Source organism: Asterias amurensis, chromosome 3 (genome assembly GCF_032118995.1).
Source record: "Asterias amurensis chromosome 3, ASM3211899v1".
In the NCBI taxonomy this organism is placed as follows: domain Eukaryota; kingdom Metazoa; phylum Echinodermata; class Asteroidea; order Forcipulatida; family Asteriidae; genus Asterias; species Asterias amurensis.
Window position 1 is genome coordinate 16,109,849 of NC_092650.1, and position 24,635 is coordinate 16,134,483.

General features: G+C 40.7%; 1 protein-coding gene across 1 annotated transcript; it reads right to left on the reverse strand.

Moving 5' to 3' along the window:
- Positions 1-521: 521 nt before the first annotated feature.
- Positions 522-23,688, reverse strand: LOC139935218 (L-fucose kinase-like). Its single transcript, XM_071929711.1, has 26 exons — positions 23,506-23,688; positions 22,537-22,688; positions 22,128-22,178; positions 21,292-21,426; positions 20,364-20,534; positions 19,942-20,072; positions 19,180-19,270; positions 18,809-18,992; positions 17,578-17,714; positions 16,865-16,966; positions 15,849-15,908; positions 15,393-15,515; positions 14,503-14,604; positions 13,864-14,066; positions 12,392-12,528; positions 11,454-11,602; positions 10,611-10,757; positions 9,534-9,730; positions 9,023-9,126; positions 8,158-8,295; positions 7,144-7,238; positions 5,822-5,879; positions 4,161-4,308; positions 3,696-3,808; positions 2,129-2,352; positions 522-1,714 (listed from the first exon to the last, which is right to left on the reverse strand). The coding sequence occupies exons 1-26, from the start codon at positions 23,582-23,584 to the stop codon at positions 1,643-1,645; spliced, it is 3,303 nt and encodes a 1,100-aa protein (XP_071785812.1). The 5' UTR covers positions 23,585-23,688; the 3' UTR covers positions 522-1,642.
- Between the last annotated feature and the right edge of the window lie 947 nt (positions 23,689-24,635).

Sequence of the window (24,635 nt, forward strand, 5' to 3'; positions counted from 1 at the left end):
ACCCTGCCACTTAATTCTGAAAAGAACTGTCTGGGAGTATTTTCTTATGAAGTACTACCTGGGAAGCAGGAAATTGGCCGAGACTACTACTTTCAACTAGTCCATCGAGGGTACTTCTCGTTAACTTCACTGTAGCGGAGTCGGTTCTTAATTAACTTGGTCTCAACATTTCGATTAGCCTGCTCTGGTCATTGACAAGTGGGGGTGTTTAAACCTTTGGAAATGACCAGTGTTTATAACCCGTTGTGAGCGGAGACTCCGCACTAGTCTTGATGCAAGACGTGTCTTGTTACGGGCGATGCAGGCGCTGTCGGTGAGTTGGCAGCGCTGTGTGTGAAAGGAAAACCGTATGCACCAAGACTATACGGGGCACGAACGGAACCGGAAAACACACGCGTACCGACGTCGTACAAGTACATGTAAAATGTACAGTATTGTAACATGTATACTATACTGAACATACCATGGAGGTGGAAACATGCAGAGCTCAAGCACTCAGAAACGGATAAGTTTTACAGCGTTTCTTACTTTATTACACCTTTTAACCAAAAGATATTTATGAATGGGATTAAAACCTTGCAGGATCGAATTGCCGTGTGATAAAGGCCCAGGCCTTCGGCTCGGGCCTTTATATCACCTGGCAATTTGACCATGCCTGTTTTAAACAACCGTGAAAGAACTAGTAGCTACCCTATTATTCCCTTAATGAAGGTATTTCAGCGATGATTAGTATTATTGAAAACAGTAAATTATTTAAGTAATTAAAAGTGTTATTATCACCAAAAGTATTGAAATATTAATAAAGTATTTAATAAATATAATCAAACATTAATTAAAAGTGTTATTATCACCAAAAGTATTGAAATATTAATAAAAAAATTAATAAATATAATCAAACATAGGGAAATATCTAAAATATCAAATTATTAGTTAAAGGTAATAAGAAAACAATTCATACTTTTTCCCGCATTAACCTTATTAAATTTGATTGTCATTTTAAGGCACATGTGATTGGAGAACGAAAATAAAGCATTTCCGTTTGTCTCTGATGATCTAGGAAGACATTCGTGATAAAATCTATATGCAAAAGATTAATAAACAGATTGATGTACGAGCAGAGTATACTATTAGAAACGTCAAGACCAAACCGGCTCTTTTTTCAGAGCCACCACTCCTTCATAAGAGATTTTACTCATAGTTGTACCCGCAAGTTTACTATTTATATTTATAGTTACTCTTATATTGATATACCCTGTGATGTGTAAACTATAGAAACAAAAAATATAATATGCTACCAACTAAAAAATGACGGTATATACTTTAGTTATATTGTAAAAGACCAGTATCCTCATGTGGTGTATCCTGACATTATTCATAAAATAACAAGCCTGTAACCAATTGGGCTCAACTAGTCATCGAAATTGCAAAAGAATTATTGAAGAAAAACTAACTTACTGCTCCACTCACTTAAAAAAACAAATCTGCAGCATTTTTAGGAAAATTCTCTAACGGTGGTGTAAAAAAATTAAATAATATGCGAAACCGGGCTTCGGCAGAAACATCAAGATGCCGTACATGCGGATTCCACAACTTCGTTCCTCATTTTGTGTAGAGTCTTTATGTGCCCAAAACCTCTTCGGATTTAATCCTCAACCTCTATCTCAATGCCTTGGTGATCGAGTTCCACGGTGTGTATTGAGATGTCATCTAAACCCTGTGTAAAAAGGTGATCAAGATTCTTTTAAAATATGACTGGGGCTTTAAACCAGGCACTGTATGCATGTCATGGTCAAGTGTGGTAGTTTGAATCCCGACACTGGCAGATTTGTCATATTCCCCTTTTCGACCATGGGCAAAATATTTTCTGTCAGCCTGGTAGTGAAGTCTCTACCGGTCTCGCCAATGTACACTTTACCACAAGAACAGGGAATTGGATAGACCCCGGCCTGACTGCTAGCGTCATGCTTGTCTTTATGTCAAGTCTAAAACTATGAAATTTGTTACCATGCAATAAGGCTTTATGGGGAACAACTGCATATGTCTGAACATGTACATCTTGTTGACAGTCCTGAAAAAAAAATGAGGGGAGGGGGGTGGCTGGGTGAAACAAATTTTGTCGAGAGCTTACCTCGAGTGACCCAAGTATTTCTCTGACTTGACCGATAGCATTGGGCTCTTTGGTCATCACATACATGAAGCCACCGCCCCCAGCGCCGGCTAGACACTGACCATAGACGTACGGCCGTAGCGCTTCCATCATTCGCTGGACGGCTAGTGGCTCCGAGCCTGGGGCCATCACCTTCTTCTGGGCCCAATACCTCTCTAGGCAGGCACCCACTCTTGGGAGGTCACCTATTACAAAATGGTGATAGAGTATTTGCAATTTATAAGGGGTTTCCTCAGCCATCTTTTAAACTGCACTTACTCTTTTCGATGAAGTGTTTGGGAGTTCTACGAGGTTGACCTTTTGCACCAAGGCCAAAGGTGGCTCTATCTTTCTCAACGCTTGCCACTTTGAGAGTCAAATTGCAAGTTAAAAATGATGTGGTAAAGCGTGTAAAGAAAACTCCCAATACAATCATTTTTAAAAAGCAAAGTATACCTTTTGTTTTGGGAACTGTTCTATTGTTTTAAAGGCAGTGGACACTATTGGTAATTACTCAAAATAATTATTAGCATAAAACCTTACTTGGTGGCGAGTAATGGGGAGAGGTTGGTAGTATAAAACATTGTGAGAAACGGCTCCCTCTGAAGTGGAGTAGTTTTCAAAGTAATTTTCCACGAATTTGATTTCGAGACCTCAAGTTTAGAATTTGAGGTCTCGAAATCAAGCATCTGAAAGCACACAACTTTGTGTGACAAGGGTGTTTTTTTCTTTCATAGTTATCTCGTTACTCCGACGACCAATCAAGCTCAAATTTTCACAGGTTTGGTATTCTATGCATATGTTGAGATACAGCAAGTGAGAAGAACTAGTCTTTGACAATGACCAATAGTGTCCACTCGCTTTAACCCTATATAAATGTAGATGTATATAATAAAACTAATTTGAGATATTGTCGAAAATCCAGAGCCAACATATCCACGCGGAAAAAATAATCCCTTGGAAAACACAATCTGAGTAGTGCTCTGAGATTCAAATTTATGGGCATAAAAACTTTTATCTTTTTAAAGCCATTGGACACTTTCGGTACAGAACAAAAATTAAAAGTTCACAGATTTACAAATAATTTACAGGGTTTACAGAAGGTAATGGTGAAAGACTTCTCTTGAAATATTATTCCATGAAATGCTTTACTTTTTGAGAAAACATTAAAACAATATCAATTCTCGATATCGAGAATTACGGATTTATTTTAAACACATGTCATGACACGGCGAAACGTGCGGAAACAAGGGTGTGTTTTCCCGTTATTTTCTCCAGACTCCAAAGACCGATTGAGCCTAAATTTTCACAGGTTTGTTATTTTGTATATAAGTTGTGATACACGAAGTGTGGGATTTGGACAATACTGTTTACCGAAAGTGTCCCTTGGCTTTAAATAACCACATTAGCTTGAAGATGCTTTATACTATAGGCTGCTGTAGGCTTCTTACCAGTAATTTGTATTGCCATTAATTTAAAGACCGATTACCAAACGTAAACATTCCCTGTAAGCTTATTAATTTATCAATTTGATTCAACTTCAACTGACCATCTAAGAAAGCCTGCCGACACTCCCAGGCGTTCCGTGTCAGATTGTCGCAATTCTCCACTAGAAGCGGCGACCTTGCATACCAGTTCCGGATGACATCTTGGAGCAAGTTCCTGTAGTTTTTAAGGGTTGGTGGGGAAGAGGAAAAGATGAGAAAGTAAAATAATAAAAAAACATAAAACATAAAACTCCCCCCCAAAAAAAAATTACAGTGATATTTCATAATATACAGTTTGTGCACATCTATAGTAAGAGCATGTAAACAAAAAATCTGCATTCTGATTGTTTTACAAAAACATTGGTTGTGCGATTAATATGAAATTTTCTCCACAACTTAAAAAGGTAGTATTCATTTGAAAAGGTAGACTTCTCAAAAGTATATATTAGTCTTATACTGACTCAAGCGTTCCTCCCTCCCCTTCGAGGCAGTGAAAGACTATCCCCCTAAATACTTGGAGGACTTACCTGGCCAGTCTAGTTTTTCCAGTGTACACAAGTAGAAAGTGCTGGTTGAACTTGCACTGGATCTCTTCACTCAGTGGGACGGGGGTGATGTCTACTTTGAGGGGCAGTTTGCCCTCACAATGGCCAATGTTGACACCAGGAGTACAGCCTGAAGTGGTGAGGGGGGAAAAAGCCTTAATCTAATTCTGCATATCAACTTAAAGGCAGTGGACACTATTGGTAATTGTCAAAGAATAGCCTTCACAGTTGGTGTATCTCAAGATATGCATAGAATAACAAACCTGTGAAAATTTGAGCGCAATCAGTCATCGAGCTTGCGAGATAATAATGAAAGAAATAAACACCCTTGTCACACAAAGTTATGTGCGTTTAGAAGGTTGATTTTGAGACCTCAAGTTCTAAATCTGAGGTCTCGAAATCAAATTCGTGGAAAATAACTTCTTTCTCCAAAACTACAGCACTTCGGAGGGAGCCGTTTTTCACAATGTTTTGTACAATCAACCTCTCCCCATAACTCGTAATAATAAGAAAGGTTTTATGCTAATAATTATTTTGAGTAATTACCAATAGTGTCCACTGCCTTTAAGACAGACACATAAATTTGATAATATATTTGGTTTGCAAAACACCAAGTGTGTATTAACTTTCCAGGTAGATTATGTTCTTTTGAGAACTTGTCTTGCTTTAAATTTCGGAGACTTATCAGTTCTGAAAAAAACTGTCCTGCTAATTAACTACTACCACGGCGGCAGGTAGAAAAGCTTTAGTGGACAGGGGGGTCTTCTCGTTATAAACTTCATTACCGCAGAGAGTTCTTAATTGGTCTCAGTGTCAGGAGACGATTTACATGTAGAGCACATACTCAATTGTAATGAGTTATTTCATATATGAAACCTAGGATGCCTCATTAAAGCGGTGGACACTATTGGTAATTGTCAAAAGACTAGCCTTCACAGTTGGTGTATCTCAACATATGCATAAAATAACAACCCTGTGAAAATTTGAGCTCAATCGGTCATCGAAGTTGGGAGATAATGATGAAAGAAAAAAACACCCTTGTCACACGAAGTTGTGTGCGTTTAGATAGTTGATTTCAAGACCTCGAGATCTAAATCTGAGGTCTCGAAATCAAATTCGTGGAAAATTACTTCTTTCTCGAAAACTACGGCACTTCAGAGGGAGCCGTTTCTCACAATGTTTTATGCTACCAACCTCTCCCCATAACGTAATCAAGAAAGGTTTTATGTTAATAATTATTTTGAGTAATTACCAATAGTGTCCACTGCCTTTAAGGGAACCTAATCACTGTAGTTCAGAAGCCTGAGAAAACCTATAAACTAGGGTGCTTTCTGCGAACCAGAAATACCGGGTTAACCACTACTCTTCTACAATAAGTGCTTAAGGTTGTTTGACGTGCACTACTAAACCCTGGTACATGTACACAGGACCTATGGCGTAATAATGCCCCTTCTGAAGGACAAACTCAAACTACCACTCCGCTTATCAGAAAAACCAGAGCTTGAGTCCGGTCCTTTAACCAATCGTCTAGTACCTGTAGGTCACTCAGGGCATTGAGGATTGGGGGGAGGGGGTGGAGCTTAATGGAATAGACCACTATTGACCCATAGTAGGTCATTACCATGGTGATTGGGTGTACTGACCTCCGACCTGGTCCTGCCATCCTCCACCCGTAGTCATCATCTGCTCCAAAAGAAGTACCTACAACAAAACAGCTCAAACTCTTATACCTCCAAAGACTCAGGTATAATTCATAAACTGGAAGAATGAGTAGCCTGGCTGTAAATCTGGTAGTCCCGGGCTAGCAGGCTAGTTGCAATTACGACCCCTGAATTGCCTGATTGCTAAATGCAAGGGGTTTATCCCCATTTAAATAGTAACAATAATAATTGTGGCTTCTTATATAGCGTACATGTCCATCACCCGAGTGACGCTCCTGGTGCTGTAACATACAGTATTTCCTGCTAGATGTTGGACTATGTTTGAAGTATGAGACCTAATTCTGAACGCACCATGTAATGCTTTACTAGGTACTGTGGCACAATTTGCTGCCGATCTAACCAGGAACACCAGGGTGAACCCCTTTCGATAAATGCACTGGGTTCTTTTACATGCGATAATAACACATGGGACCAACGGCTTAACGTCCCATCCGAAGGACGAAGCAATGGTTAAGTGTCTTGCTCAAGGACACAAGTGTCACGGCTGGGGATTCGAACCCACACTCTGCTGATCAGAAACCCCAGAGTTTGAATTCGGTGCTCTTAACCGCTCGACCGCGACACTTCCATATTGGGGATTTTCTTCCCCTCATTCCTAATCACCATCCTGTTAGGGCCTAATGGGTATTGCACTGGTGGATGTGTAAACAAATAACAATAATAATAATATTGAGGTCTTACAGAGCGCACGTACCATTATCACCATGGTCAAGTGGTTAGACTGCAGGACTTGCAATCACAAGGTTGTGGGTTCGAATCCCCCAGCTAACCACTGATTTCACAATGACTAGAAGAAATATTGTCGTCTAGTTAATGAATCACAGTTTCTTCATTTGTGTCATTCATAATCATAGACGTATATTAAACCAATGTTTGTGAGAGAGATTGGCTGTTGCCAGCTTGGTGTTTATATCCCTTGTGGGAGTTTGCCGAGTTCCCTTGATGGGAAGATCATTTAAGCAAACAAACCAACAAGGTACTCAAGGCGCTGAGTATATACAAACTTTCAGAAAGATAGGTGATTGAAGTGATGAATTCTGAGACCCAATTATGTAGCACCTGCAGCCGATTTCACGTTTATGTCGCAAGCAGATATGTGTTTACAAGGTGCTACGGCGCACTAAGCAGCCACAGCCAGAAATACTGGGGTTAACCCCTTCTCTTTTTCGATAAGTGCACTGGGTTCTTTTACATGCGTTACACAACACATGGGACCAACATTTTTGATGAAGATGCAAACTTACTGCATGTATAAGTGAAGAGTGTTCGTAGGCCTTGCCCGATAGTCTCCACAGCACTGCAATGACGGCCCCTGCAAGAATACTGCTTGTTCCTAAACCTGTTTCCAAAACAAAGGAAAAAACTTACAACCAGGGCTCAAAATCAACACTTGTGCAAGAGGCAAGGGATTTCAGGTCTAAATATAGACCGTATTGAGTATGACGTCACGCGGCTCAAATATCTGACCTACAAGATGGTGACGGTGCGTGTGCGTGGGTGTGTGTGCGTGCGTGTGCCCTAGAAATCAAACCGGGAATGTTGCGTGCTGAGTGCTTTGATGATGTATGTGTTTGGATGCGCATACGGTTTGCCCTACAAGATGGGGACTTTTCATAGCAAAAAAGGGGTTATTCAATACGGTCTATATGCTTCGCTTTTCAAAGGGCAAAGGCACAGAGGCATTTTATCCTTGGTAAACAGTGTTAATTTCTACTTGAGCATTTCAAGGGCACCAAGGCAATGACCAGCAGGGGGCATGGAGGCAATCGCCTTTGTGCCTCTGTGAAGTATCAGGCCTGTGATTTTAGAATTGGGCCAGTAGACTTACGACCAAACAAATCTGGCAGTTTTGTGTTTTTGATAAAAAATACAAATCACTGCATTTTTATTTTAAACTGATAAAAACAAGTATCTTTCATTTCTTTTGAGTATTACCCTTAAATGACAAATCAGAAAAACTTTCTCTTACCAAGCTCATTAAAAAAAAAACGGCTCAAATGTGAAACTGTAGGCCTACAGTGTTCTTATCATTTTGATTCTGGTCTTGTCGCAAATTCTCTGGTCCAGTAAAAAAAATGATCTTCAACCTCTCTAGTCTTTTGGGAAATTTCCCCAAATTCGAGCCCTGCTGACAACACTCCCATGTTTCCAGTGACTTGACTAACCATTTAAAAACCTTTAAACATAGAATAGGATGGTGGCACAACTGTGCATATCCTGAAATCCCCACCCACTGGTAAATAAAGGCTAACCCTTACCCGATCCATGAGGTAGATCTGACCACGTGTTGAGCTCAATCCCGCATCCGTATAGCCTCATCAGTTGGTCTCGTAGTGACTCGGATGAGGACAGGCTTACCAACTCCGTACACTGTACTGCCGCCTTTAACAAAGCTCCTTTAGAGGTAAATACAAAACCATAACAATTAATAATAATATCCGTCAGTCAGTGATAATAATAATAATAATATCGATGTCTTATATAGCGCATATTTACAAGGTGCTACGGCGCATTAAGCAGCCACAACCAGGAACACCGGGGCGAACCCCTTCTCTTTTCGATAAGTGCACTGGGTTCTTTTACATGCGTTACACAACACATTGGACCAACGGCTTTACGTCCCATCCGAAGGACGAAGCAATGGTTAAGTGTCTTCCTTGCTCAAGGACATAGTGTCACGGCTGGGGATTCGAACCCACACTCTGCTGATCAGAAACACTTGAGTTTGAATTCGGTGCTCTTAACCGCTCGGTCACGACACTTTCATTCTTTTTTTTAAGGAAAAAACCCCCAAGAATTCCATTTATAAAAAAACTGGATAACTCACACCCCTGATTGAAGGATAGTTTGTCCCTAGCATCACCCTTTAGCAACAGCCATAGCCACTAATAGACCGATCCATTAGGCTCCGCCCACGGCGCACGTGTGAGCAAGAACACGTGAGCCTCTCCAATGCCATTCTGCACAACTCTGCCGTGCGCGCCAAGCATACGCACGCGCATGTCAGACCTTAATTTGTTGGACATATTATGGTTGCGCAATGGGTTGTGATTGGTCAATACGCAATGATGCAGAGCGTAATGGATCTGTCTATTAAGACCACGACCTACATGTAAGACGTACCTAAAGCCTGTGGATTGTTATAGTCTTTGATTTGAGACAGTTCCTTGCAGACAATCTGAACACTCTGAGATGGGTCCTTCCCTAGAACCAGCACAATATGTGGCCTGTAATAGACACAGAAAAAAAAAACATTGCAGAATTCGATGGAGGATTTTTGAGACGCTTGGTAGCAACAGACAGGCATGCAACTTCAGCTGATTTCCTCTTTGGCTTTTCAAAACAGCCTAGCTATATTTATTTAATTTTTTGCTCGGGTAACATTGACGAGTGATGTCAGAAGTGGACCGAAGAAATCATGGAGTGTAATGTGACAGTAAAGTGGAAATGTATCAGGGAACAACTTCGTTAAAGCATTTAAAACCAAGAAGAGCAATCTTAAAATGGATTTGTTGTCTAATAGGTAGAAAGTTCCATTGACTAAACCATGACCCTTGAGTTTGATGGAATCTTCTCTCGGTTATATGATAGAATCACCCGACTCTACCAAAAACCACAAATCAGACAGACTTACTCTTCAATCTTCCTGGCCCTGGCTCCTATTGGCTTCTTGCCGTCCAATCGAATTGCAGCGTCGATGACAGCCCCGCCGTGCTCGTAGGTGATTGGTGGAGTGTCAGACCAACCACCAGATAAGTCCATTCTAGCCGGGCAAGTTGCCGTCACCCATTTATTCATCGGAGGAGCATCACACGGCTTTGTGGAAATGAACTACGAAATCAAGACAGAAGAGAATCAGTAGAAAAGTATTTGTGGAAATCCCTTGCTTTAAAAATGACTTGAGGAAATTACGTATGGCTGTAGGGTGCAATGGATTAGCTTCCCTGTGTCAACCCCGTGGTGCTCACCCCGGTGATGAGCCCCTGACAAGAGCTAATCGAACGATCACTCAACCTCTATTGGTGACGTTATGCACCTCGGGCCAGCCCCAAGTAACCCGTTCCACAAGCAGGGCACTTGGGGCTGACCCGCGTGAGCCCCTGGAATGATGTCAAAGCTATTCGAACGTACCGGGGGCAGACCGGGGTCGACCCAGGGAAGCTAATCGATCGCACCCTTAGTTTGATGACCCTGACCAGAAATATAGAACTTGCTTGTTAAACGAGAAAAGTTGACTGTTTCTTTGCAAATTATTTGCCATAACAAGTGAAACTCCCCTTTTTGTTGTATTTGAAAAACAGGCTTATGAAAAACTTGCCTGTTTTTGTTGCCATGACAGCAAGCCTCATGACAAATTCACCTCTTTTGTTGCCAAATCAGTGAGCATCAAGAGAAACTCACCCATGTTGCCATAACCATAACAGCGTAGAAACTCACCTTTTGGATGCCTTATGAAAAACTCCATGCCATTGTGGGAGGAGTCTCTGTTTCATTTCGTTAATTGTTAAAGTTATAAAAGTTATTCTCTCTCCCCTGCTCCAACGATACCATACCCCTGGTCATCAAGAGACGAGAGGCTGTGAGGAGTCTCTGTTTTATTGGACGTTTCGTTAATTGTTAACATGTCCGCTAAGGATGCTTGGTGGCGCCCTTTGAAGTTTAGTGACCCCCCCCCCCCCCAACATTCATCACCGCCTCACGAGAAACTCACCTCTTTGGAGGCTATCACAGAGAGCCTAATAAAGATCTGATCAGCACTCTCATAGTGTCTTGCCGCTCGGACGAGACGGTCTGGTCTACTCAGCCAATTGTTACGCTCCTTTGCTAAGGCCTTCACTCCTTCACAGATCTTACCCTCCTGTCAGAAACAGTTGGTTGTTGGTTTGTTGGTTTAAATTAAACAATAGAAGAAATTCTGCATTTTGAAATACTCAAAACTCAATAAAAAATTGCACAACAACATCTTTAATCTTTTTTATATCTGCCAAGTTTTCTTATCACGTGCAAATCTTTAGTTGCCTGCTCTGCTCAATTGTGAATTTTATTTTCTAAAGACTAGTGCAACACCTAACAATGGCTGCTTATCGGTAAACAGATTTTTGTGCTAACTATAGCAAAAAATGGTGCTTAAAGGATTTGGGTACTTTTTCAAAATGTCCATAGATTTACATTAAACTTACAGGGTTTGAAGATAATGATAGTGGAAAGCTTCCCTTCAAACATTACTTACTGAGGTGCTGTAGTTTTTGTGAAATGAGTAAAACAATGTCATGAAAATACGCTTGTAAATGCTTAAAATAATTTTGGTATCATGAGACCAAAATTATTTTCATGACATTGTTTTACTCATTTCCCAAAAACTACAGCACCTCAGCACGTAGTATTTTCAGGGAAGCTTTCGACTATCATTATCTTCAAACTGTATAAGTTTAGTGTAAATCTGTGGACATTGTGTTTTTTGTCCTACAAAAAGTACATACACCCTTTAAGCGTAAGCATTATTCTTAGAGGGGGGGGGGAACAGGTGGGGGGGGGGGGTCATTTGGTCTCTTACCTCAAGCAGGTTAAAGGCACTTTGCCATGCAGCATTAGCCGCTGGTCCGCTACGCAAACCACCCTTTCCATTAGCCATAGCACCCAGGACGTTAGCAATGAAAGCAAGACCTCGAGCCGCTATGCTCGGCGAGTTGCTCTCACAAATTCCTGGTTGGAATAAAGAAAACAAAATTCCAATTCATATTTTTAGAACAGACTTGAAGCTAGGCACTGTGGTTTGAAGAATACTGTAGCATCGTTGCTACTGGGGGGGGGATGGCGGGAGGGAAAGTTTCAGAGCGCAGCATTGAGGCTTTGGAACTCCCTACTTGAAACTGTGAAACTGTCAAACTCATTTGGCGTATTCAAGAACAGTTCAAACAGTCACTGTAAAAAGAAGCATTTTGTTGAACTTTTTCATTTTTATTATGTGATGCTACTTTCATTGCTTGTTACTTGTTTTTTTGGACAGCAGCGACATGAGCGCAGCTTGCCTCGGCGAATATCGGCGCTTTAAAAGTTTTCTTTTATTTACTTATTTATTTGACATCAAATAGCGGATAACCGCCATTCAAGGGTATCATTCAAAAAGAATAACAGACAAAACTTTGCATAAACACATATATTATAAAAGTTGAAAGTTACTGTTAACAGGGGTGATGAGAGTCACTACTAGCGAAAATGTCATAAACTTGGATACAAATTCAAAGGCATGTTGAAATAATGCCATTTCTACCGTTTGGTAACCCCTGGGGTTATATAGATTCCAAGGAGCTTTTGGAAATAGTATCCAAAGCACTAGAGAAGTAGACCAATGAGCAGGATTTCTTTATTTGTTGGAAAAAATATTGTCTGATTTTCTTCACCAGGCCGACATGAAAAGTCAGAATTCAGCCAAAAGTCTGAACAATCTCACTCTGTAACTTACATTTACAGTTATAATAGTTATTATTATACCTTGATCTATGCACTCCAGAGTCTGCTGGCAGTAGCCCTCCACTGCGGCACTTCTGAAGAACGGCATCAGAATCTGGTTCCCACCTCGGATCAGAACTTCCCGTACCCTACGCCGACCTCCATCGTAGAAAACGTCCCTACAATTTAAATGACAGTCAGTCGTGTTACTCACAGTAAAGATGGTGTTCAAACTACCCAAATTGAGATATACAAAATATTACTTCAAGCTAAGGTGCTGTAGTTTTTGAGAAATGAGTAAAACAAATCAACGAAAAATAATTGTTGTCTCTCTTTAAAGACAAAAAATCTTTTAGCATGTAAAACATATCTTTGTGACATTGTTTAACTCATTTCCCAAAAAACTACATCACATCAGCTATTAATATTTTCTACTATCATTTTTTTCAAACAATGCAAGTTTAATGTAAATCTGTGGACATTGTGTTTTGTGTAACAAGAAGTACCCAAATCCTTTAAAAACAAATGTCAGGATTTTAAACTGTATCCTTTAAGGGATTCTGAGCAAGCGAAGGTCGGCAATAAGAGAAGTTAGAGACACTAGAGAGGTTTCGCAGAGTCGCGGATACGAATACGCATACAGATATCGAACCGTGCGCGTTCGCGTCAAGTGAGCTGTGTAGTGAGGCTCAAGAGGGCGCTATTAACCAAATGGCTGCACCCATGGACAATCGCCATTTCTCTTTTTCTGAAGCATGGTGGTTAAAAAATGTCCATATACATCCATGTATGATACCTCTAATAGACATGGTGAAAACCTGGTACAATAAAAAATAACAATCCGCTACAACAACATGAACAAAATATACTTGTTTACTTACGTGTATGGCGACAGATTCCCGTTTTGAGCGACTATTCTAACTTGTGTACAACGGTTATACGTCACATGGACCTCAAAAAGTGATGACGTATTGTGACGTATCCGTTCACGTAAGAGTATCGGTGACTCTGCGAAACCTCTCTAATATAAAAACTATCCCAACAGACAAGAACCTGTATCCCGATTGAATCATACTCTTATCCCGATTCGCGGGCTGCATTTTCTTGATGGAGGATATCTACGTTCCTCTAACAGATAACAACTGGGTGTAATGAGAAATGATGCTCTTTTAACATCTATTATATCGTTGCCGTACCCACTGCCAAAACATAGGATTCGAACTGCCTCTAGCTACCGGGCAATCTCGGTAGTCTAGTTGGTAAGACACTGCTTTAGAATTGCAAGGGTCTTGGGTTCGAATCCCACCCGAGTAATATGCCTGTGATATTTTTTCACAGGACTCGGGAAAGTACTTAGTGTACAGTGCTATCACACATCGGTGTATGGGTAAAAACCAAATCTGATATGCTCTCTGGAAGCCCGCGACACCCAATTTCTAGACATACTGCACTGCATGTCTGGTACTCTGACTCAATCCAATTCTCACACTAATGAGTCACATATGGGCACCAACCTTCTCCAAGCGAATTCAGCAGTGAGGTCGACGCACGATAAGATTTCTTCAAGAGAGAGACGCCACGAAGAGCGCCACCTTGCCAGCATGATGGGGTCTAGTTCCCCGCCTTCTAGCCACAGTGTATCCCTGATGCCGACATCTTCTTGAATGTTCCAGACTGGGAAGAGTTTGGCATTGAAGAGAGTGCGTTCGTAGTCTGTCTGAAATAAATGACAAAATAAGAAACAAAAGTTTCAGATGGTGTTCAATACTAACAATACAGAATGCCTGCCAAAGTCTTCCCTGGCCAGGTGAGGCCATTTACTTTGAAAAGGTTGACTAGTTTCTGGTCATTGGGTAGTTGGTTGCCTCCAAGTTGAGCTGGCAGTGAGCAAGCTTGTGCTTTGGGCCCCTACTCAAGGTCACTGTTCCCAAGGTAGACCACAAACCACCTATGTGGACACCTTGTGCTGTGACCCTGGACTGCGTCGGGAAGAGCTGCGAACAGCAATGGAGGACCAACGTGTTTGGAGGGCCATCATCCGCTGCTCCACATAGACTGAATGAATGCCTCCAAGTTGGCTGTAAAATCTACCTTATGTGACAAGGCCCCAAGGTTTAATGTCGCAGCATGCAATTCAGTGGGCGCTTATTCACCTGATGAGTGGACCAGAGATCTTCTTTGTCGATGCCAGTTCTTGTCAGGAACACAATCCAAGGCGAATTACAGATTGTACTTGTCCCTTTCACGTATGGTGTCTGTCGGGACAAAAAAGAGGGGTTCAATAAAGAGAGAAGTCTGTTACTAATTCTGCAATAGTTTTTTGTCTCACCCATTGCCTGTACTATGTTTTGTAAACCACACACAAAGGCCCTTGTCATTTAATTGTTGGAGCTAACTTCACATGTTTTAAAGAGAGCGACGCTCCAAAATAGTATGGACTACTATAGACGATGTGACCTCTGACGTCACACGAAAACCATAACATGATTCGCGCGCATACCGCCGGGCAAAACCTTTGTGTTTTGGCAGCCAGCTAAAAAGTGTATGCTATCTTACCATGACTACGTGTCTTTTTGCCCGGCCAAACATGACGTATACAGTGTTTTTTTAACAGAAACATCGTCTATTGGGTGCTTTGCCATGTTTGCAGCCTCATTTCCACAAAAATTGTTTCCCGGTCATAGTGTGGTGGACAAGATTGGTGTCCACATTGAGTTTTCCTTCTTGTTTGAAAGAGGGTTTTAGAACTTTTGCAAACAAATTTCAAATGTGATGCACAAAAAACACCCAGTTACACTTATCGCTAAGACTAGGGGTGTGCCCTGCTCTTTCTGAATTCGGAAACTTGCCACTTACATCAAGCTTATTTCACAGGTTAGCATTGATGATTTGCTTGTGCACATCTGTACTAGACATTCCTCACTCGCTAGCGCAGAAATTTGGCGCATGCACCATAGCAAAAAATGGTGATCGCAAGTGCAAAATTTGGCAATACGCAGAACCATGGATTTGGTCCCAGATGAATGCTTTAAAATAAACTTACATCAAGATTGTCAAACTTTCCCAGGACAGTGTAGACCATCCGAGTTGTCTTCAGACTTCCCCCAAGCCGAACATGAAATCCTTGTAAGAAAATTCCAGAAGAAAGCTGATGTCTCGCCAACACCTACAGCAAATTGACCAAGAAATTTGACAGAGAAATAAGAACAATTACCCCAAATCAAATGGTGGTTTCCTATAGTTTATTTTACCCTAAAGGCCCAGTCCCACTACAGCGATAACGTAAACGATAAGGATCACGACACAAAGAGAATGCATTCTATTGGTCGAATTGCTCCACGCAGTTTACTCACTCGCTGATTCAACCAATGGAATGCGTTCTCTTTGCGACATTATCGTTAGGACCTAACAAAACCAGCTCTGTAAAATTGCTAGAGTATGCCTATAATTTTGGGGAAGAAAACCTCCCATTATGTTTTCTTTTCTGGACTGATCTTACCTTGGAGGATTTACTGCAGATATTAGACAGCACACAGTCCTTCTGAATCACAACATTGCGCTGAGAGAAAAACAAAAATATACACGTAATTATAATTTTGAGTGGAACAACAAGCATTTGACTAAGCAGAATTTAAATTAACGACCTACTCTCTACCAACTGAGCCATCCAGCTGTTATGTTGCCACTCTCCCTCTTAAGTAAAGTTAGTTGAATAGATCGCCATCACATGAATATTGAGACACAGGTTCAAATACCCCCGGTCATTTGTTTGTTTGTGCAACCAAAAGTTTTTAAAATTTACCAGTCAGTTTCCCTTTGGGTTTTTTACTTGGTCTATTGTATTTATAATGAAATTTTTATATGTCATGAAAAAGTATGAAATTTGTGTCCTTAGACCAAACAGTATAATCAACGCTTTTGATTTTCCGGTACCTTTTGCACTCAATTATTTTGTTTCCAATAGTGGTTCCAACTTACGAATCATCAACAATTGTAAACAAATTTTAAAGTCACACGCAGCCACTCTTCTGGTTGTAGGAATATTACAGAATTGGTTTTTGATAATAAAAAAAAACAGCTGCTGGCAGTGTAAGCACTTTATGTAATCCACCATACATAAGCTGACAAACCTGTAGAAGTTTTAGATCACACGGATATCTGAGTCACGAGAAAATAGTGAAAACCGATTACATATTTTGTATGACACTATTAAAAACACCAAAATGAATAAAACACTCGCTGAGCGAAAAAAATCAGTTTTATGTTTTTCTCATCAAATATAACATCCCAGACAAAAATATTAAAAGATTTATTTTTTTCTACTTTAAGTTTTAAGTAAATCTGTGATCTTAGACAAATTTTTTTTGTTACCAATTCTGTAATGTGGTAATGTTCCTTTAAGCATGCTGTATTTTATTCCATAACTCAATCATGTATGTCCCTCAGTTTGCTTGTTACCTTAAGTGGGCTTGATTATAAAAGGTAAACAGCAACAAAGAAGACAATAAAACTGACCTTGAGGTGGCAGTGGGAGACTGCACAGTTGGGGCCTATTGTCACTCCGCCCTCCATGATGCAGTTAGTGATCACGGCTGAGTCGTCCACATCACAGCAATCCTGAAAGTACAAGTGCAATATATGAACCTTAAAACTATCATACAGAATCGGTAGAGCCGACAAAACAGTCGCAGATAGCGTTCATGTTTTTGTGATAAACCATAAAACACACCTAGGGTCGATTTCAACAAGAGTTAGGACTATGTCCTAGCTTAGGACTAGTCCCAGGAGATATTAAAAACGTATTGCTAGTCCTAAGTTAGGACGAGTAACTCTTCCTCAGTCGAGATAAGACTAGTCTTAACTCTTTGTGAAATCCACCCCTGGTGAGCATTTGGGCTTAATCTGTGAATGAGGAGAAACTATTGAAAAACCGTGCACAATTTTCAGCATGTACACACATTGTCCCCATTGACCCCATGCACGCACATCACACGCGACGACTGCTGCAATTGGTCAATAGGTTTACGTGTAAATGCCGTGTCGCCTAAAATGCGCACTTCACTGAATAACACATGTTGACATTAACCACCAAAATGGCGCATCCAAGGTTATTCTGATGATGAAGTCAGGTGAATTGGGTCAATAACTTGTAACAACCAAAATCAGTTGTTGCATTTTTATTTTTTAGGTTTTCTGATACATTTTTATCTTGAGTATCACACATTTACCTCTATGTGTGAGTGAGTGATGTTAGACCAGTTGAAATGTGCATCTCCTTCGTTTTGAAGCGGACAGTTTGTCACATGTCTTAGATGTTCCTTGGTTGATCTTGTCATGTAGTCATGCCTTGCGTTTTCAATCAGCACTGTGGGGGTTGGGGTCGGGGTCGGGGAGCCAAAACAGGGACTAAATATTAATGACAGTTTTTAACTAACTAGTCTGCTGTCGATTTCACAAAACTCTTCCTAACTTAGGATTAATCTTATGATTTAGGACGAGTCCCAACCCTGCACTGTACCATACCGACCTTAAGATTAATCCTAAGTTAGGACGAGTTACTCGTCACTAACTCGAGATAAGGCGAGTCCTTACTCTTTGTGAAATCGACGGCTGAATGCTTTGAATATTCTCTTCAGAACCAAGAAATGTTAACCCCAAAAAGTAGTTAATGGCCTGTTGTTTCGACCACAGCAGAGTCTTTCTCCAGGGCTAAACGACAACGCAACACACATGATCAGGAAATCTGCCTTGAAAAAAAGCTCATGCAAAACACTTCCACTGAATACAAGCAACTAGAACTGTGACCCGTAAGCCTCAGAAAACTGTGTGTAGAAGATGATAAAGAAATGTCCGTCTTTAGATGTGGAAGGAAAAACCCCAATAGGGAAAATAATAATAATAAAAATAAACGAGACTTATAAATTTGCTTAGCATGAAATTTCTTCCTTGATAAAAACAGGATTACCAACCAAATTTTCCATTTGTTGCATATTGCTTGTTACTGATATTCAGCTGTTGTTTGCTTATCCTGAAAATCACATGGAGATTTGGTTGGTAATCCCGTTGTTATCAAGGAAGAAATGTCATGCTAAGCAACTTTTTGTGCTTAGCAGCTCTATGAAATTAGGCCCAGGTGGGGACTGACAACCAAAATAATAACCAGTTTTTATATGGCGCTATTCACACGATGAAGGGACGTCTCAAAGCGCTTCCAACATAATTACCCCTGGTCACTGGGCCATTTCGTTCCTCAGCTACCTAGGGAGTATGATGCCTGTGCAACAAATATGAACTACTAAATTAAATCAATCACAAGAACCATCTCTGCCCTCACAGGTACCCATTTACCCCTGGGTGAAGAGAAGTGTCTTGCTCATGCCTTTTGCCCGAAACCCAAAATGGCCTTGCCCTATTTCAAGAGTATTTATCAGTTGAGTCGAGTAGCTAAAGACAGCTTACCAGCTTTCATTGGTATCCCCCGTAGTTTCTTCCACATTAGAGATCTAACGCTGCGGATAAGCCCTTCACTGTAATGTTTCTTCTGGTACGCTTTGTCATATTTGTTGCCCTTCTCTCCAGAGACGAACTCCTCCTCTGTAACATCTTTTGCTAAGCACAGGAGAACGTCAAAGTACAGGGACAACTGAAAATATAAATATTGAAAAAAAAATTAATAGATGTTATATTTGAATCAGATATAAAGAATATGAAATGCACCGATGTTTACTTTCTGAAAATCTACAGGCAATAGCACTCGAGTGGGAACCCACAACCTTTAAAAAAAAAATTAGTTTCTTGTTTTTGAAAGAAACAAAAAAGTCAACTGTTACCTCAATTGGTTTGACGCCACTGTCTAGTCCCATGTACGTACAAGCATCTAACCCAGGAAGACTATGGAGAGATAATAACTTCTCTGCCGCCCTGCAGAATAAAGGATTCAAAGTGACAAGAGAAGCAGTTTGGAACCGCTCGCCTGATTTTATGTTACAACCCTACATGTGTGTATTTCGAAATAACCCTATGTTTCGACACCCCTATGTTCTGACACCCAACTGTATTTCCCTAATCTTCACCCTAACCTCTAAAGGTAGTGCACACTAATGGTAATTACTCAAAATAATTATTAGCATAAAACCTTTCTTGGTAACGAGTAATGGGGAGCCACTGATAGAATAAAACATTGTGAGAAACGGCTCCCTCTGAAGTACCGTAGTTTTCGAGAAAGAAGTAATTTTCCACAAATTTGATTTTGAGACCTCAGAATTAGATTTTGAGGTCTCGAATTGAAGCATCTGAAAGCACACAACTTCGTGTGACAAGGGCGTTTTTCTTTCATTCTTACCTTGCAACTTCGATGACCAATTGAGCTCAAATTTTCACGGGTTTGTTATTTTATGCATATGTTGAGATACACCAAGTGAGAAGACTGGTCTTTGACAATTCCCAATAGTGTCCAGTGTCTTTATAACCCTAGCCCTAACTCTAACCCTAAAACGTGTAAATTATCAGGTGGCTTTAAGAACACGGGGTTGTCGGAACATAAATGTAAAAGCCAAAGTTAAAATTTTTTTGTCTGTTTGAATTTGAATTACCTTGCTCCGAGGAACACTATGCCGGACACCAAAGAAACCTCCGCATCTGATAGGTCTCCTCTACCGTTATGTAATGAGCACATCTTCATTGCCGTAGGGCCACCACGGAAGAAAATGTCTTCCACAAAACCCTGCAGGAGGAGAGGAGATTGGTCGAGGGGAATCAAAGTTGTCAATGAGCAAAAATTATGTGTTGGATGTTGGAGTGGGAAACAAACGAACAAACAAATAAAGTAACAAAGTAAGATGACTTTGAGATCACCTCCTTCTATGTGGCAGGAGTTCCAAATGCAATTGGGTCGTTGGACCGCAAATTTTAAATGTTTTGAAATAAACCATAAAATAGTTCTTATGCTTGGTGAGCATTTAACAACAGCTAATTCTTTTTTTCTTAGAATTAGAGTAACACCATCTTGACCTACTTCTTTGTTGATTCTGTAGATGCCATGGTTACGTGCGTACTCCCGAGTTGCGGGTACAGCGATGACACACGCCCCGTCGAAACCATCCCAGTTGATCTTGGGCGTGGTCGGTACGGTGAGGAACATATCCGTACTGCAGACCCATACCCCGGATGGGCATCCCACAGAAAGCTGCATTTCAATAGTAATTAACCATTCTTTAGTGCATATCTATTATCTCTGTGGGCCCAATTCGATGTCAGTTATAATGTGGAGCTACATAGTAACATGTAAAGCCAAATAAATTTTTAAAAAACAGTTGATCGTCCCCCTTCCTCATCCTTTTTTGAGGCCACATCCTGTTTTTTAACTGTTTTTCTTTTTAAAAAAAAATTATCAAAAAGAAAAGTTGTTTCTGTTTATTTGTAATTATCTGTAAAGAACTGTTAGTGGTGACTGTACACTGACGAATTATTGGCCAGTTTGAATTAAAATGCTTGGCAACCACCTTTGAAATAAATAATAACTAGAAAATAAAAAGGCCCTCATGCTCCTCTTTTTCGAATTTTTTTACTTGGCCTAATGGTTTACAAGGTGCTGTGGTGCAATATGCACCTAATCAACAAACTTCAGGATTTAAGCACTAGCCACGTTTTGATATTTGAAAAGACCAGTATTCTCACTTGGTGTACCCAAACATATGCATGAAATCCCAAATCTTTGAAAATTTGGGCTCAATTGGTCATTGAGGTCAAGCGGTAAGCTGTTCAATGGCCAATCAAGTGCGCGGCGTGTAAATCTGCGCATTTCCATTGCTTTATCATTGGTTTACATGTACCTCTTAAGACTAGGCTGAATGACCTCAATGCATTGTAACCAATTCAGACACAGCCTTTAATGACATTCCATACTTTATATGGCAGTCTGTGATTAGACTTGCCCAAGTCACCTTGTATGTCAAAGTATCGAACAGATTGTCTAGATTTGTAACCAGTCCCTCGTAGCCTTTTTCCTCACTGGTTGCATGTGTGGCTGGTAGTGTTACAAATGCTCGTCCACAAGAATCAAATGAGAAGCTGCGACCCTGTAGAGAGAGAAAACAAACTGCTTTTTAAGTAGGGTTTAAAACTTTGCATGGTGGAAATAGGATATAGAAAGGTTTGTGGTAACACCATGTAATGACTATCTCTAATGAGTTGGGGTGGTTCTGAAAAGAACCGTTGGTTTCAACTTGACGTTTCGATCAGTATGCTCTGATCGTCTTCTGGAGATAGCTGGACTCTGATGCTGCATGCTGCTTAAATACTGAAGAGGTTGATTAGCTTGGTGATGCACGAAGGCGGGAAACTGCTTTTTAGACGGCAGTAAATATAAATTTATTTATTTTAAATGGTGAACAACGAACATTTTATATCAGCAGGATTTGAACCTTCGACCTTAAGGTTTACAATAGCCGGCTGGTGCTTTACCAACTGAGTTACTAGCCCTACATTCATGTTGACAGTTCCCCTTATGTTGTCAATTTCTTTGTTCAGGGATTGCCACCAAATTGGTGAAAAGGGGAGAACAATAAAGAAATATTATTGAATATAATAATGATTTAGATCAGAGACAATCAAGAACTGACTGAGAAAAATAACTAATGCCAAAAATAAGTAATAGTAAAATGAAAAAAAATAATACTATGTGAAGTTTAAAATAATAATGTAATGGATGGAGCAAATGTGCAAAGCATTGGGTTAATTGGGTATCATTTCAAACTCCAAAGGGTTAACAGAAACATACCACGTGGAAAATTAGAATATGTGAATCCATCAGCACGTCCGAGTTCACAACCTAGCGGAGAAAAGAACAAACAGTATTAAAAAATACCACAAGTTTAGGTTACTCACATCGACAGGAAATGATTTCGTCCCACAACAATGCACAGCAAAGGAATTTAGACTGAAAATATTTTGTGCACATTCGATGTACTGTGTTGTGTAACCATAACAAACAAATAAAACCAGTTTATACAACACAGTCCGATACTTTGGCCGACTTCATCGGCCTGAGAAGGAAAAAAACCCAGCTGGCAACCCCTTTCCGTTTTACTTTATACTCATATGTTTTCTTTTCTTTATGACCAACATTTCCAGCCCTTTGGGTGGTTCAAGAAGGGGGGAACCCCATTAGGGGCATAACTGTGACTTACTGTGTAGCCCCGACATTGGCTAAGATGTTCCGACACCACCAGGAGAGCATTGAGAGTAGCACCCCCTGATCCCACCCTAGCATGAGGATCTTCAACTGTTAAGATGAGAACATCACGGTCAATTTGACCTTTCTTCTGACGAACTTCAAGCTCTGTTGACATACAAACAAGACTTTTTATTTAAGTGTCCATAAAATAAGTTTGCACTCTCTATTAGTACCATAGTCCTTTCATAAAACTGCCCCAAAGTACCCAAGGATAAAACTGTGTTGGAATGGACGCAAACTATCTGTCTTAAGTGGCACTATAGATCTTTCTCATACTCATCCATCTTTGTCATGTTCCTCCTATCGAATAAAATAATGATTGCTAATAATCATTTTGCAAATAGGAACCCGACTAAAGCCTAGGTTAGGTTACAGTGGGTGCGTGCGTTTAGCTTCCCTGGGTCGACCCCGATGTTGCGTATTTAGAAGAAAAAAAACAGACACGTCACCACGTGAGCCTTCCCGTGGTGACGTCAGTGCACCTCGGGCCAGCCCCAAGAGCCCCACTGGTGGATTGGGTCACTTGGGGCTGGCCCGAGGTGCACTGACGTTACCACGGGAAGGCTCACGCGGCGACGTGTCTGGGTTGTTTTTCTGGTTCGAAGACGGACGTGGGGTAATTGTGTGCCCACGTTCGTCCTGGGAAAAAATAAAATACGCAACATCGGGGTCGACCCAGGGAAGCTAAACGAACGCACCCATTGATATCAATGGGGGATTCAAGATGGCTGCACCATGATAAAGGTCTATTGGCGGGCAGTGGCATAACTTCAAGTTGTGGTCCCCCAAGTAATTTTCCAGTGACTCTCAGGTGCTCCGCCCCCCCCCCCCCCCCCCCCCCCACCAACCACGAACAATTTATGACACTGCGACTGCCCACAGAAAAAAAGACAGTAAAAAAGGACAGTCATTATTGACTAACCGTTCTGAAGGGGTAACACAGAAGCCGGGTCCGTGCACGTCACAACAATAGCTGTCCACTTTGTGGGCGCACCCATCATTGATCAGGCATCCATACAAAATTTCTGGTTGAGTTCACATCCGCACATTGACATTCCACAGTGCCGTCGTCGACTGGTCTTCAGATTCCAGCGTTCATCACACAGCCAATCGATGTTGCGCCCTCTACCGGCAACCAATGATCGTAATTATTTTATTAACTTGGAAACTCACAAAATAATTCACAGCACCCTAATTTCCTTCAGCCGAGTGTTCCGCGCGAAATTTAATGGCATCGGGCCTGATAAAAGCCCCCCCCCTCTCCCCTACAAACAAACTATGAAAAACCTAAAACAAACAAACACTATACAAAACATAACAAAGATAAAATTAACCAATACTGCGGTCATTCAAAGTCCCTACTCGGATTGCCACTCAATGTAGGCCCTAAACTGTGCGCTTTACGGATTCACTTTGTGGATTGAACTAAGGGAGTCTTGGGATGACTTGGCTATACAATGGCTATACTAGCTGAGAGCATGCAACGCCGATCTGAAGTTTGAAATTATTGTGCAAAATAATAATAAAATTTTTAGCATTTGTTTTCTTCAAAACGGCTATGGATGGTCTTCTGTATTATGATAGCAAATCAATACTTCTCTCACCAGGTGGTCCATATGGTTTCCCCTATTATGTTACCTTTTTCATTTTGTGCTCGGAATCTCGGCGATGGTTTTGGTACTTATGCAGGAAAAAGTGGAACACTGGAAAAGGGGATACCCTCTTCCCCATATATCTGGGGATGATTTCACAACGAGTTTCTCGAGATATCTCGTACTCGTCCTAACCATGGAGGAATAAAATCTAATCCTCCATGTCCTAACTTAGGATTAATCTTAAAGACAGTGGACACTATTGGTAATTGCAGAGATGCCAAGTCACAGGCCAGCTATGCGTGACATTTTTCAAAGCTCAAAAAATTGCCAGTTTTAGAAGGCCTTTCGAAATCGCCACCAAACTTTTAATTGTGCACAAAAAAGTGTTCCAAAATGCATCAAAAACCTCTTCAGAATAATTAAAACTAACATCAATGGGAAACTACACAACCACACA